The following is a 15844-nucleotide window of genomic DNA, read 5'->3' as shown; positions in this document are numbered from 1 at the left end:
AGAGCAGCTTTCAAACTGATGGGGGGGCAAGGGTAAGCTGGCAGGAGCTGAGGAACATCTGGTTCAGAACAAATCTTCCTCTTGGATAAGGAGGAAGGTGGGCCAAACAATACAGTAATTTAAATAATGGAGGAGTGGAACTAGGCATTGAGAATGCAGGGACACATGACAGCAATTAAGAGAGGCCAGAGAACCGATCAAGGCTAAAACATACCGTATTTTTCGTCCCATAGGACGCTCCGTCCCATAGGACGCACCTAGTTTTTTTGGGGGGAAATAAAGGGAATTTCCCCCCCTTTATTCCCCCCCCAAAAAAAACCAGGTCGAGGAACAGCGGGATGGTGGCGCTACGCCTCCCCGCTGTCCCCCCTCCCCCGAGCTTGTGGGGCTGGCCGATGTCTGCCCGAAGCGCGGGGCGCTCTGTTTCAGCGCGCCCCGCGCTCCATGCAGCAGGCTGCTATCTGCAGCCTAGGGAGCCCTGTGGGAACTCCTGCAGGGCTCCCCAGGCTGCGGATGTCTGCCTGGCGCGCGGGGCGCTCCGCTTCAGGGTGCCCCGCGCACAGGGCGGCAGGCTGCTATCCGCAGCCTGGGGAGCCCAGCGGGAACTCCCGCCGGCTCCCCAGGCTTGCTGATAGCTTCCTGAAGCTTGGAGAGTGAGAGGGGTCGGTGCTTCGGCGAAAGCCTGTATTCACCCCATAGGACGCACACAGATTTCCCCTTCATTTTTGGAGGGGGAAAAGTGCGTCCTATAGGGCGAAAAATACGCTACATGCCGGAGACCCTTGGAATAAGAATCCTTTGAGCACATGTTTACTCTCTCAACTTAATCCTGAAATGCACCCCAGTCCAGTGAGTGAGATCTATGTACGGAAGCAAGTTTTCAAGCTCACAGCTGATGCTGATTCAAATGTGTATCTAGCTGCACTAAGCTGGCTATGCCTTCCAAGGGAATAGGGATGCGTGTCTCCATCGAAAGCCACTGATAGTTGCATGTAACTACTTGTACACAGACAGAGTTTGGTCACAGTTAATTGATTTTTAATTAGCTGTGTAAAAAGGTTGCAGCTCTCCCCTCTGCCCTCTGCATGCAGCAGACCAATAAATAAGCCATTTAAGCTGAGAGTTTTGGATTAACATCCAAATTGCAAACATATTTCTCTAAAAGTAAGTCCCATTTATATCAATAGGCTATTCTTTTAAGCTCCTTGTTTGGAAGCAAATTGCACTGAAATTAATGGATGCTTTTTCTTTGTAAATGTCGTTTATGGATGAGGTGTATATCTACTGGCCACGGTTTTTGTTTTGATAACTGCATAGTGAATAGTGAATTAAAATAATCAACTAAGAGCACAACCTGACCTCTGATGTTGATGGCATGTGGGAAAGGATGATTAAGATAACATGCAGGATCCTCCCTGTAGGTGGAGGAGAGCACAGACCTCCAAGTGTCCCTATTTTCCAGGGACAGCCCTGGATTTACAGAAGCAGTCCTGGATTCTGATTTGATCCCAGAATGTCCCGCTTTTCCCACGGATGTCCCTATATTCATTGGAGAAATGTATGAGAGCACCATTAGTGATGTGGGACATTATGGGCATAGCCAGGACTTTTGCTGGGGGGGGGGGGCAGGTCTTTTGTTAGGGAGGTCAGAACCTCAGTTATCTATGTATTTATATTGATTTTTATTGATTGGGGGCAGCTGCCCCTCCCTGCCCCCCCTTGGCTATGCCCATGTGGGGTGTACATCTCATTTAACTCATTAACACTTAGACTAGCATAGGATTGTGCGGCATGTCACAGTTTTTTTCCTGTACCTGTCTGATGTGCTAGTATTTGGCTGAAGATCAGGGTTATCTTGGTGTCCTCCTCCCTCATATGTTAAAATCTGTTTTCACAAATAAAGTTTTCTTTTTACCACAGATGCTGATAAAGCTTCAGCTTTATTTCCCTTTAATGTAACCCTTACCATTAAGTATACTGCAGTCACTATGATTTATACTAAGTGGTTGGACCTTATTAAGACTCCTTCATTAATCATGTCTTCTGAACACAGAAATAGCTTTAGCAATAATTTTTTATCCCCATGATTGTCTGTTGTGCAACCGGTTTTAAAACGTTTCTTTAATTGTATTATTCTGCCAAAATATTTTTCAGCTGCAATCCATCAACCAGTTAAGCTAGAGCATTTGGCTATTAGCTTAAATCCACAGTTTCTAGTTTGGGTGAAACAGGAAGCCAAAAAATGGGTCAGATCAGATGACAGAGCCCCATTTACTTCCATTTATTACGTGAGTAAGAAAAAGGGCAAATATTGCACCTGTTTTCCTATCCCACCCAGTACATCTGCCTGCAATGCCACCAACCACATACATGACCCATATGCAAAAACTACAGCATGCATACACTCAGATCACACAGTTGTTTTTTCAGGTAAGACTCAGAATCAGCCATACAACCAGAGCCTATGTACTTCTGATTTTAAATGTGTAGGTACTGTTCAAATGTTATGTCCTTCTGCAAGTGGGTAGTGGCATCAGAGGTGGAGCAGACATCCTGGGTAAGTGGGAAGGCAATGCAAACTCTTGTTCATGCGTCTTCTGTGCCATGTGGGGGGGGGGGCGTGACTGGGACTATACCATCCTGTACAGTGGAAACTGTCTTTTAGATGTACCTTCCTTGTTTGCTTGTTTACAAAACTACAAAATATACTAATCCACACAAAACTTACTACATACAATTTGTACAATATGCACTCTTCACTCTTATGTCTCAAACAGATCAAAAGTACCCAATTTGAACATGTCATTATTTATTAGTAGTAGTAGGACCTTCATCATAATTAAAATTACTTTAATGTATTAGGAAGCAGAAGAAAATTAATAGTGTCCATGAGTTGAGAATATGACACAGTGTTCCGCTAAAATTTACTACCTGAATGATGATATTGACTGGGCGGCAACTATTCAAGGACTATTAGATTCAATTCATATTGTTGTGTCATGTATTCAATTCATATATATACACTTAATTTTGTTTATTGGTTTCCTTGCCACTCTTGTACATTATTTGTCTAAATACAGTGGTACCTTGGGTTAAGAACTTAATTCGTTCTGGAGGTCTGTTCTTAACCTGAAACTGTTCTTAACCTGAGGTACCACTTTAGCTAATGGGGCTTCCTGCTGCTGCTGTGCTGCCGCCACCGGCCGATTTCTGTTCTCATCCTGAAGCAAAGTTCTTAACCTGAGGTACTAGTTCTGGATTAGCAGAGTGTGTAACCTGAAGCGTCTGTAACCCGAGGTACCACTGTAGTATAAACACTGACAACTGGGAAACACTGACCTGGGAGCGCTCCAATTGGAGAACAGCCTTTACCAAAGCTGTCATAGACTTTGAAGATGCTCAAACTCAGGATGAAAGGGAGAAACCGTGATCAACCCCTGGCCGGAAATTATATACCCACTGTGGAAGGACGTGTGGATCCAGAACTGGCCTCCACAGCCACTTACGGACTCACTGTTCATGGAAGACACTCGGCTACGAGGGATCGCCAAAGATGAAGAAAGAAGGAGGTTCTAATCTCACCACCTCCAGTTGCGCTTTACAGGCACAGCTGTGAGGGGCTTGAAGTACCAAACAAGCTTTGCTTTCTGCATCAGGTCCCCAACCTATCACCAATATACTACGGATCCATCGACAACAATACGCCCGTAAACATGTTAAGTTAAATTAACTGAAAACAGCTTGCAGATACTTAATTGGCTTAGGATTTTAAGTTAAGTGATGAATTAATAGGTTTAATTTCATAATGTGAAGATCTAAAGATGTTAATGTTTAAGTTAAATTATTTTAAGAACTATGATTTGGAAAACTGTTAAAAGGACATGCAGTGAAATTCAACCAAGGGGAAGCGAGGAAGTCACTAAACAATGTTAATAAGTGTAATTTTTAATAAGGTTATGATTTATGTTTGTTTGCTCTATGTGTCTGGTTGTTTACAAAGTTGTGAAAATAAAAAAAAATATTTTTTGGCAACAATACGGCCGCACTACCAATAACGCGGATCTGCGCCGCGAGGGTTGCAAGGCATCGCGTCGAGGAACCTCAGCATCTTATAACGGTTCTCGTTGGGCCGGCCCCGCCCCTTCCCTCCAGGCCCCGCCCCCTACTCCGGCGGCTGTTGCGTTCGTCTCCGATTGGCGCTTTCCCGCGGACCAATGGGAAGAGCGGGGCCGCGATCCTACGGGAAAGAAGCGGGCGGGGCCTGGACTTGAGGCAGCGCAGCGATTGGACGGGGCGGCAGGGCCGGGGGGCGGAGCCCGCTGTCGGGCCGCCGCCTGTGCGTGGCAGCCGCTCTGAGGGGTTTCTGGCGACGCGGGCGAAGCGGGCCATGGCGAGGAAGGTGGCCGGGGTGGCGGTGCTGGTGGCCGGGGTGCTGGTGCTCGGCTTGTGGCCGCGCGGCGCCGAGAGCGCCCCGAGGAAGGCGGTGGCCGCCCGGCTGGCGGCGAAGTGGCCGGCGACGCCGTTGCTGCTGGAGGCCAGGTGAGGGGGCGAGAGGGAGGGTTGCTTGAGGGGTCAGCTGAGGGAAAGCGAGGGCAGCTGAGGCGCACCTCCAAAAGGGGGCGAGGGACGACCCGCGTCAGGAGCAAGGAGACTAAGGGGAAAGGTTGACCTCGGGATCTGCTGCCCCTGTGGATCTGCTTGCCTCATGGGTGCGCCTGCCCTGGGCGGGGAGATCGAGTTGGAAATCCTCCGCTCCCACCATCCCACGAGGGTCATCTAGTCCAACCCCCTCTGCCCTGCAGGAATCTTTTGCCTAAGGAAGAATGGACAAAATTTAACGATTATTTAGCTAAATGTGTTAAGTTAAACTAATTGGAAATAGCTTGCAGGCAACAGATTGGCTTAGGAATTTATTTAAGTTAAGTGATGTTTAACACGTACAATTTCGAATTGAAAAGATATAAGGATGTTAATGGACTAAATTAAGTTTATAAGAATTAAGATTTGGAAAGCCGTTATAAGGATATGCATGGAAATTCAACCAAGGGGAAGTGAGGAAGTCACTTAACAATGTTAATAAGTGTAATTTTAATAAGGTTATGATTTATGTTTGTTTGTGTGTTTTGTCTCTGTATAATTTTGTGAAACTTAATAAAAAAAATTGGGGGGGGGAATCTTTTGCCTAACATGGGACTCGAACCCGCAGCCCTCACGCCCTACCTTTTGTGCCAGCACTCCACAAACCCGGCATCCCAGGTGTCGGGTACAATTCCAATCATCATTCCTGGCCCTGCGAGCGAGGGATGCTGGGAGTTGTAGTCCAGCGACAGCTGGGGTAGCCAAGGTTGAGAAGCACTGGACTGCGCAACCTCCAACCAGGTCTCCTGGTGGGAATTCAGTGGGGATTGGGAATCACAGCTCTCCCGGCTGGGGCTGGTGGACGCCGAGGGAAAAGGACCTCAGGGCAGTCCGATTGGGAGAAGTGGAGACTTCTGGTGCCAGGGAGTGTAGTGTAGTGGTTAGAGCAGCCTTTGTCAGCCTTGTGCCCTTGGACTGCAGACACCATCAGCTCCAGATAGCGCACCTGGCAGGAGTTGGTGTACGTTGTAGTCCCAGCAATGTCTTGAGGGTGCCAGGCTGGTTAAGTCTGGAGAAACTCCTTCTGAAATACTCAGCCTTGAAGGTCATACTCTTTCACCTACCTCACAAGGCTGTTTTGAGGAGAAGGGAGGGACAATGAATGCTGCCTTGGAACTAACTTGTAGGAAAGTTGTGATATACAGAAGCTGAATGCTGTGATGTATGTAACATTAATTGTCCATGGAAGTCCAGAATTTCAATTGATTTAGGGTCGTTTCCTTGAAATCCATTGGAGTTTATGGAATGATTTAAGGGCCTGTCCCAAAGATTTTAATGGCATGTTAGGGAGATTGTTCCAGAGAAAGTGTCTTGGAGTTGTAATCACAAACCAAATAAGTGCCCCTGCATTCCAGCCCTTTTATAGTACTCGTATGAGTTCATTTGCCTTATTGCTATCTCCATTAAGAACGTGTAGCCACGTGGTAAAATACTGAGGTCAGATATCTTACATATCCAGCAGTATCAAAAATAACAAGAAGCAAGTATGGGTCTTCTGCATCTGGCATGCCCATGAATCTTGTTCCAATGCCATAGCATGCCAAAGTGATGTACTGTAAGAACCTTATTTCAAATAATTCTATATGTCACCAGTAACAACTTAATACCTCAGGATGGTTGATCTTCATATTCCAGCAATTTGACCAATGTTGCCACACTGTGTGCACGCTGCATATAACTATGTAAAAAATTTCCCACCTCCTTTTTTATGCTGTCATAAAATAGAAGAAAATGAATTGGTGTGTTTAAATAGCATTATTTTCTGCTATGTTAAACCAGAAATGTTGCTTGCTATTTAAGCTTATGAGTGGTCCGCAGTTTGGCATCCTGCTCCTTTTCCTGCCCCCCCCAAAATAGATTCATTTGAATTTGTGTTGTGTCTTAGTAATAAATAATCCAGTAGTTGCTCCATGTTTTCTGAGACAAAATCCTATCCCAAACAAACTTTTCATTGCAGAATTTTCACAGAAGTAAATGTAGGCATAGCCCTTCTAGGACTCTGTCACCTGCACAGCAGTAAACAATGTCCTCCACTATACCATTTTGTTTCTATAAAAAAAGAAATGTGTCTGGAGTATAAAATATCACAAAGAACAAACCTTGTTTACAACTCATGGTATGTCTGAAGTAAGGCAAACTATAGACCTGGGTTTGGATGACACATTAAGCCAAATTATTACTCAGCCCTGAGGAGTGTAACAGCAGTATCTCCTCTTTGGGAACCTGTGCGTTTGCGCTAAGCCATGGTTTGTTGTGGCATTACGTGCAAATGAGTCCCTTTGTGCAAAAATACACAACTTCTGAGCAATTAGGAAACAGCAAGAATGGTTAGATCATGTAACACAGTTATTGTCCATGGTGGTATGGATATCACATAATTTAAAAATAAAATAAATAAAATACATTTATGTAGTTAAAACTTACTAGTTTAATCTGTACAACACCAGAACTTACATGTAATTCCAATTGTATGTGATTCAGAGTTTTCCTTAGCAATGAACATTCAATATACCTCTTGTACAATACCATAAAATTTTGCGCTGTATGTGCTACATGTATGGAGGAATGAGGCAACATAACTTGCATGTCTCATCATACTCAGTTTTCATCCATCCCTTTTACAGTACAGGCCTGCCTGCTGAGCTCATGGGTGACTGAATGTCTTTAAAGTCATTCAGAGTTAATTGTATAAATCTAATTTCACTGGTGTACTTGCTGAGTGTGCTAGGGTGTCATATGTACATAGCAATTCTAAGTAAGTTTAGTCAGAAATAAGTCCTACTAAATTTAACAGGATTTATTCTGCAATAAGTATGTTTAAGATTGCAGCTTTTACCTCAGTTTCCTGTCTGTAAAGTGAGAATTACATCCTGCAAGCCTAATTTGAGCAAGTGTTATATAACTGAATGAAAACATCTCTGCCTTAGTTGTTCAGTCTGCATTGTTTTTAAATCTATCTTTAATTGTTTTTGGACTTAAGAAAAATCTGTCTAAGCTGTTTTTATTATATATTTGTAAATTTCCCTAAGGGGCATGTAGAAGGGGATTCATTAATCAATTAATTCATAGGTTGACAGCTTAATACAAAATATATTTCCGGGATCCAGTGCTCTGGCTATGTAGATTATGTCTTGTTGTTGGTTGGTGACATGGGTTATTATTCTGCAGAACGTTTGCTATGTAGTGTTGTTCTACTGATCCCAAAGGACTTCTACAATTTTGGGGTGAGAAGTAAATTATGTCTTTAAATCACTTAGGCTTTTTCAAACACTTAGGGAGAATTGGCATAGCAACATCTTCTGGGATGTGTGAGGGTAGGATCCAGCAGATCCCTAGTTGAGCGGGGAGGTTACCAGTGGATCTGGGCTACACCTGCTCAGCTTCTTCATCTTTAGCTCAGCTGGAGATACCCTGACATATCACCCCCATCTGTCTTAGCTGGATCCCACCTTACTGGGTTGAGCTCAGTGGATCTTAAACTGGCATAAACCTTGAAAAATGAGTTTTCTAGAGACACAGTGGGGTCAGTACTGGAGAGGGAGACTAAAGCTTGACCTGGCTGGGATAAATTAAACCAGCAAAAAGAGTGGTGTAATTCAAACACAATTTTAAAGACTTGTTCCCCCTCTGCCAGGTTTAGGCGGGCTCTGCTAGCAGAAGCTCCGTTCCTGGACGGAGTTTGGATCCAGTGTAATTTTTGCACCAGCTTAACTGATGCCGGGCCTGCTATATGCCAGCTGCTTGTGTATAGGATCGCTCACTTTGGCTTCTTCTCAAAATGTTTGTTTGTGTCTTATGAGCTATACTAATGGATGAATTATTACACACATTTTTAACAGTGAATTCATTGCAGAAGAAGGCAATGAGCAATTCTGGCAGTTTTTGGAAACGGTGAAAGAATTAACATTATACAGGAAAGGAGGTAAGTTGGGTTTGTTGTGTGTATCTGGACTGGCAGACCTTTCTGTAACTTGTACTGTGTAATAGTGTTAGTAGTGTGCATGCTTTCAACCAAGAGTGGTTAACTTGGGACTCTCCAGTTGTTGTTGGTTTACAACTCACCCACCATCCTTGACTATTACTGGTGCTGGCTGGAGCTGATGGGAGGTTTTGGGTTTTTAAAAATCTTGCCTTTAAGTTGTGTTTTAGGAAATTTTTATTCTTTTTTATGCAAACTACTTAGAGATTACGGGACGCGGGTGGCGCTGTGGGTAAAAGCCTCAGCGCCTAGGGCTTGCCGATCGAAAGGTCGGCGGTTCGAATCCCCGCGGCGGGGTGCGCTCCCGTTGTTCGGTCCCAGCGCCTGCCAACCTAGCAGTTCGAAAGCACCCCCGGGTGCAAGTAGATAAATAGGGACCGCTTACTAGCGGGAAGGTAAACGGCGTTTCCGTGTGCGGCTCTGGCTCGCCAGAGCAGCGATGTCACGCTGGCCACGTGACCCGGAAGTGTCTGCGGACAGCGCTGGCCCCCGGCCTCTTGAGTGAGATGAGCGCACAACCCTAGAGTCTGTCAAGACTGGCCCGTACGGGCAGGGGTACCTTTACCTTTACCTTTTACTTAGAGATTTGATTATATTAAGCAATAAAATATGTTATAGAAAAATAGTCCAACAACATCTGGAGAGTCACTTTAAATGCACAGTGTGTTCTGCAACCTGTCCTTAGTAGCGATTCACTTTCTGGTTTCTTCACATTAAAATAAGAACGTTGAGACAGTCCAAGACATGTTGATGCCTGAAGCAGAAAATCAGAATGATATCCTCCCTTCCAAAAATCCACTGCATAAAGTAGGATGCCTTGCCCTGGCTGATACCTGGACTTTGCAGTCCTAGCCACTGATTAGACTGATAGATAGCATGGACAGGTCCTTTTCAGTGGTGGGTCTGTACCTCTGAAACTTATTTCCTCAGCAGATATGTAGGGCCTCCTGTTCTAAGAAGAAGAAGAAATTCAGAATATTTTTATTTCAGTCTCTCTTATTCATCATGATATTGGAATTGCTGTTGCTCAATTTTTAGGGGTGTTAATGTGGTTTTCATGGATTCTGTAGGTGATTATGCCTTACAAAGTGGTATGTAAATGTAGTAAGTAAGTAAGTAAGTAAGTAAGTAAATAAATAAATAAATAAGCAATGGCTTTTTAAAATATTTGCCCAAACCTTTTTCATGCCCCCCCCATCCTTATTTATATTCTGTATCATCTTCTTAGTTATCAGAGATCTTTTAAAAAAGATTTCTGATCTAAGCATCCCAGCATTTGTTGGTGGGGAGGGGAAGCAGCATGAAGGAGGGTCTTGGTTTTGGCCTTATGAGTGAGCCTTGCCACTTGGCAATTTCATAATGTCATATCCGGGTTCATCCTCTTTTCCGTTCACCACATGAAGTTACTGATAAATGTGTAGGTACAGCATTTTTGTATCTATAATAACCCAGAGCTCTTTTCTGCAGCACATCAAAGGAGGCGACTGGAAGGTTTTGTTTCTGTTTGTAACAAACCATAGTTCCCCATTACCTTCAAACTTGGAGAAAAGTGATTTGCTTAAACGCTTGCTACTGAGAACAAACAAGAATCAAACAATAGTTTCAGATTCTTATTTACTAATTAGCTAAAACAATGTTCTCCAAGTTTAGATGTAGGAGTGAATCAAACATTGCATGCTAATTTTAATTGTGTCCAGTCATTTGGGCACATCACAACATTTTGTTTGTTTTGGGGATTTATATTCCTCCTTTAAATGCCCATGGTGGCTTCCATTAAATATTTTTTTTAAAAAAAAATCCACAGAAGGGGGCGTCTACACCTTCTGATGTTTGCTTTGTACAGGTTTGTGCATAACTCTAAACTATGGTTAGTGCACATCAAGATTTATAAACCAGCAGCACACCATGGCTTTCAGGTGAGGTTTGTTCATGTTTAATAAACCATGGTTAGGCTGCTGCTATGGCTTCAAATGATCTAATAAACTGTAGCTTAACATTAAGTGCGAATCACATCATGATATGGTCCTAGAGTTGCATACTGTTCTCTTTAGGTCATTGTTCCTCCTTAGTCACTCCCCACCTCCTGGGACTGGAGAGTTTTTCGCTGTTCCAAGCACTAAGAGGAAGGAACAAGGTGCCACAGCTGGTCCTCTTGTCTCCATACTTACGTGTTATGGTGAATTAAAATATTTCCACCCAACCCCAATCAAACTGCCACACAAGCTGGCTGCCATTAAATATGGTTGTTACAGAATTGTTGTCTTTATAATCTTTAGTCCTTGGGGACTTGCCCAGGTGTTCAGTTAGGATGGCAGCCGTAATTGCTGTTTGTTAAAAGAAAATTATATGCATAACCACTCAGTGGAATAGCAACCTGTTTTCTGTCTTTTGTTTATCTGTACTACTTTATTTTTTCCTTTTCCACAGCACTGTCTGTCTTGTCTTCCTCCATTTTCCTCTTCGCTTTTTCAACAACACAGCACTTTTTGCTTGTTAGTTCATAGGATTTCAGGCATTTACCTTAGCTTGGGCCATTTTATTTGGTAAAATGGTTAGTGATTAATACATAGTAATGCTCTCTGATGTATGATTCAACTTCTGCACCACTCTTTTCAGATTGGCAAGAGAAACCAGTTCACAAGTCAATATACCTGCCCTTTGATGGACACTTAATAGCATGTTTAATTTGTAAGCCCCCAACTAGAGAAATTGTACTTTGTATTAATAAAAAATTTAGAATTGGCCAGTCATCTGAAATCCTACAACTTTCTATATTCCAGATATTTTTATTTGCCAACACGTAATTGTAATTCAGTGATTTTTGGGACTAGATGTTAACATCTCACTTGTATTTCTTTTCCTTTTTTAATACAGTCTCGGAGCATTCTTATTACAACTTAATCCTGAAGAAAGCCGGACAATTCCTTTCAAATGTGCAGATTAATCTTTTGAAATTTTCTCTTTCCTTACGAGCACATTCCCCAACCATTCAGATGTTTCAGCAGGTGTGTAAAATGGGCTGGTACAAGCTAGGAATCTGGATATGGCTTTGGTTCACTTGCTAAAGAGGGGCTTTCAAAAATGGCTCCTCATTGTGGCTGTTGTCATACTGCAAGCCGTTCTCTTGCAGAAGCTTGCAGCATGGCTAAGAGCGCTTTCTTCATGCTGCTGCAACCCTCCCTTCCAAAATGTTTTGTGGTAGCGTGATGGTCTGCGTGCTAAGCTGCTGTAGAACTATAGTCCTGTGTGGAAGGGAAAAAAGACCAGAGGGATGGATTTACAGTAGCATCCAAGTGGTGGTGGTCTTCAAAGCAGCCCTTAATCTCTAGTAGTGTTGTTGATATTGGTAGGACTGGTCTGGAGAAAAACACTATTTGCTTTACATACATATGACCTCTTCAGGTGATATCCATCTGCAGTATATTGTTCAGTGTGAATGCAGAAGCAGACCTCAAATCGGTCCCACGCCATAGAGATACTGGCCTGGCTTGCATGTAGTGCTGAGCGAAACCATGGCTCCCAAAGAGGACATAATGGCTGCTTTGCTCCTCCTTGTCATTATGATATTGTGCTGTGTTGACCCAAGTCTCTTGCAAGACAAACTGCAAGCTGCAAACAAAGACCTAGGAGTTTGTGGTTTGGATGTGAAAGCTAAACCACAAGCATGGATTTGGATGTCATGCTAAGCCAAAGCACAGCTTAGTACATTGGCAAAACAACTTTGGAGAAGAAAAGCTTCCATGATCTCCTCTCTGGGAGCCTGCCCATTTGCAGCAAGCCATGGTTTGGCTTAATGTTATGTGTGTAAGACAACAATGAGTGATCCAGGAAGACTCTGTATTATAATAAACACATGGTGTCCCAGTTCATTTCTTCATTTCTGCCCACTAATGGGGTGTGTGCAGAGTTCAGCCCCCTAGATTACAGGTTGTCCACATGTGCTTTAGAACTAACAAATTCCCTGTAATGTCTAAATGGGAGACTCTCTCCCCACCCCAACTATAGTTAGTTAAAACAAAATATGGTCAAACAACTCACCTGGCTCAACAGAAAATGCTGCAAACTTGCGCTTACTGATGTGAAAAAGAAAGCTGTATCCTATTGATGTTGACACCAAAGCGGAGTCTGATCTTAAAGTGGGTATTTCTGAGGGTATTTTTGGAAGTAGAAGAATAGACATGGTAACTATGAATTCGCCTATCAGCAATTTTATAAAATCAGCTTATACTTTATAAACTAGTTTAATAAAGGGTGTCCCTGTCATGTGAAGTAGGCACATGTTTCTGCAAAAGGTTGTATTAAAACTGTCCAAAGATGATGTATTTTGACCTCAACGGGAGTTGGGGAATGTGAGAAAAGATGATAGCTTCCCTGTTTACTTCTGTTATTTCCAAAAAAGGTGTGTTTTGTTATCTTAATAAAAAAAGAAAATTGATTTCTAAAACATCCAAATAACTGTTAATGGTGGGCATTCTGAGATAGGATACATTGGTGTTACTTGTAGGGCTCCGATCTTTTCATTATTTTCTCCTCACATACTTGGTACTTAGACGCACAATGTGATAGCAGCTGATGAGCTGTTTTAATCAAAGGAAGGTGCATTACTTTTAGGATGAAATGCAATTACACCAGCTGGGTTGAGTGTAATTGTTGAAATATTAGATTGCAGCTGATGAGCCGCCACCGAAAGGTTGCAGTGCATTTGTGGTTATCCATGGGAAGAGCACCTGTAAGACTAATGAAATTTGGAAGCTTCTGAAGAAAGCTGCTACAAGGTAAATATAGTGAGCTATTTTGAACAAACAGTTCTTAAAGCTTTTGTTCCACAGTATCACATTTTTATTTGTTTTGGCAGCACACATTTACCTTTGTACCTGGATATTGGGACTCAATGATGCATGTTGGTCAAAGATGCCACTTTGAGTTGCAGCTGTTGCTTTATCTCAGGCGCCTGGGAAGAGTGATTGTCTGCAATCCTTCTTCCATATGAATTTTACATTTCAGGCAGTGCATGTCAGTTCAGCTCCATCTCTTGGTCTGCTGCCACCTCCATCCTATCAGGTAGCTTCCCCTGACACTCCAAGAGTTCTGATTCTCTGATTCTGCAAGAGAGTGTTGAGTTCTGCCCATGGAACTGTGTGGGATTGCCACATAACAGCAATTATTTTCTTTTTAAAAGATTGGTGGAGCTTTTAAAACCATGAGAGAAGTAAGATGTTTCTGTGAGATACTACACATTGCACCTTCTCATTTAGAAATATTAGACAGGCTGTCTAGTGCCTGCTCCCTGCCACTAATGAAATTTGGTAATTTTCAAACTAGCCGACTAACTTTTCTCTGACCCAAGTGGTCACGTGTGTGGTTCTGACACAGATTATATGGATACAGGATTATACCTGTGGGATTACCACGCACATTATCACACACATTGAGACAGAATGTGGCTGATATGACATTAACAGATGCGTTATGGAAAACCTGGCTAGTTTGAAACCAGCCTCATATAACCAACATGCATAAGTCAAATTAATGCACTTCCCCTTATCTTGGGAGGAGATCTTCCTGAGAAGCTGTGTGTAAAGAGGTTTGAGCTGGTTGTTCCAGCTCAGCCACATGGTTCTCACCAGCCACTCCTGAGTTCCTTTACAGTAATTTAGGAACTTTCACCACTTTGTAAGCTAACTTTTACTGCCTGTGCAACTTCTGACTGATGTCTGGAAAAGCACATGAACCTAACCTTTGAAGAGTTTGTAAGTAAACCAGTTTTTAACTTGGAAACGTGTGGTCCATTCCTATGCTGGAACGGAAATTTTGGAACTCACTTTTAAAGGTCTAACAGCCTATATTTCCATGCTTTGCTTTGCTGCATATTTTGTGACATTAAATCTCTGCTGGGGTTCTCTCACCACAGAGTACTTGCCCCCAATTTGGATCTTGGCATCCAGAAATTATCCTTTCTATATATATTTTCCACCAACAATATCCAGCTAAGTCCTACACAGAGTAGACCATTTCAGTCAATGCACCTACCTTAGCCATGTCCATTAATTTCTGTGACCATCCTCTAAATAGAGCTAATATTGAATGCAATCCATAGATATACATGATATACATTTGCGCACGCACACACAAAAAGTGACCTTGATATGCACTGGCTTCTGGCTCTCTACTTGCTTGCAACATTTGAAGGCTACTTTGGCTGCAGTGATTAGGTGCATTATTTCAGCCCTTCTGATCCTTCCCCAGGTCTGAAGACAATGGTGTTTGATCCCATTGTTTGCCAGCCTACATATAATGAGAACTGATACAGACTTCAAAGCATATGCATGCCTAGATTTCTTTGGCTGAGCTTCAGCATGTTCTAAGGAACATTACCCCCAGTGTCCCTTAAACTTTAGTTACTTTGGTAGGATAGAAGCAGTGTGATTGCTATGAAAATGAACCTTGTGGCTTGTTCCCCCCACCTTGCTCTGCTCTCTGTGGATATCCTGCTAGCAGAATTAGCCCATAAATTGTGAGATTAACAAACTACACATAGTTTAAAATGGCACAGGGTTGCAAAGTCATTAAATTCTCATAGTCAACAAATTCTTGTTGTTTACAAGGCACACACATTATGCATAGGATTGTAGCTTACATAGGAGTAAGTTCCACCAGAATGGCATAAAGCTACATGTATATTTTGACTTCTGGTCATGGTGAGAGTATTGCTACTTTTTCATGAAACAAAGCATAAATTCAACTAGATCGTGAACTACCCATGTCATCTTTAGTGATTGCATTCCCTTTGGTCTAATAGCTCCCATGAACGGTACTAAATAAAAAGTCTGCATGTGCTGGATAATTAAAATAGCATTCAGTGCTTTGTGCTTGCAGCTGTGTAGCTTTTTTATCTGTGTCTTGATAAAATGGCTGATGCTGAGTTGCATCTTCAGCTGGAAACTAACTTAGCTTGCTCTGCAACCAGTTTTAGCTACTGTGATGTCCTTATCTTAGTCTGAAATCCTATATCAGGCATCCCCAAACTCGCCCCTCCAGCTGTTTTGGGACTATAGTTCCCATCATCCCTGACCACTGGTCCTGTTAGCTAGGGATGATGGGAATTGTAGTCCAAAAACAGCTGGAGGCACAAGGTTGGGAAACACTGCTATACGGTACTTCCTATCTGAGAGGAAGCCCCATTGGACAAAGTGGGTTTTACTTCTGAGTAAAGATGTATTGGATTGT

The 15844-nt window shown here is 42.8% G+C and overlaps 1 protein-coding gene across 3 annotated transcripts in view; it reads left to right on the top strand.

The window, feature by feature from the left end:
- Positions 1-4311: 4311 nt before the first annotated feature.
- Positions 4312-15844, top strand: part of UGGT2 (UDP-glucose glycoprotein glucosyltransferase 2) — a 77978-nt gene continuing 66445 nt past the window's right edge. Inside the window, exons 1-4 of one of the 3 annotated variants that reach the window (XM_077927720.1) lie at positions 4312-4539; positions 8478-8560; positions 11492-11622; positions 13280-13392. In XM_077927720.1, the coding sequence (XP_077783846.1) occupies positions 4388-4539; positions 8478-8560; positions 11492-11622; positions 13280-13392 (479 nt within the window). In that variant the 5' untranslated portion in view covers positions 4312-4387. The remainder of the gene's footprint in view (positions 4540-8477; positions 8561-11491; positions 11623-13279; positions 13393-15844) is intronic. The other 2 variants (XM_077927719.1, XM_028728304.2) reach the window with 2 other exon arrangements.

This window comes from Podarcis muralis, chromosome 4 (assembly GCF_964188315.1).
Source record: "Podarcis muralis chromosome 4, rPodMur119.hap1.1, whole genome shotgun sequence".
NCBI classification, from domain to species: domain Eukaryota; kingdom Metazoa; phylum Chordata; class Lepidosauria; order Squamata; family Lacertidae; genus Podarcis; species Podarcis muralis.
Note: the sequence above shows the minus strand (reverse complement) of the source record. Positions and strands in the feature narration are given on the sequence as shown.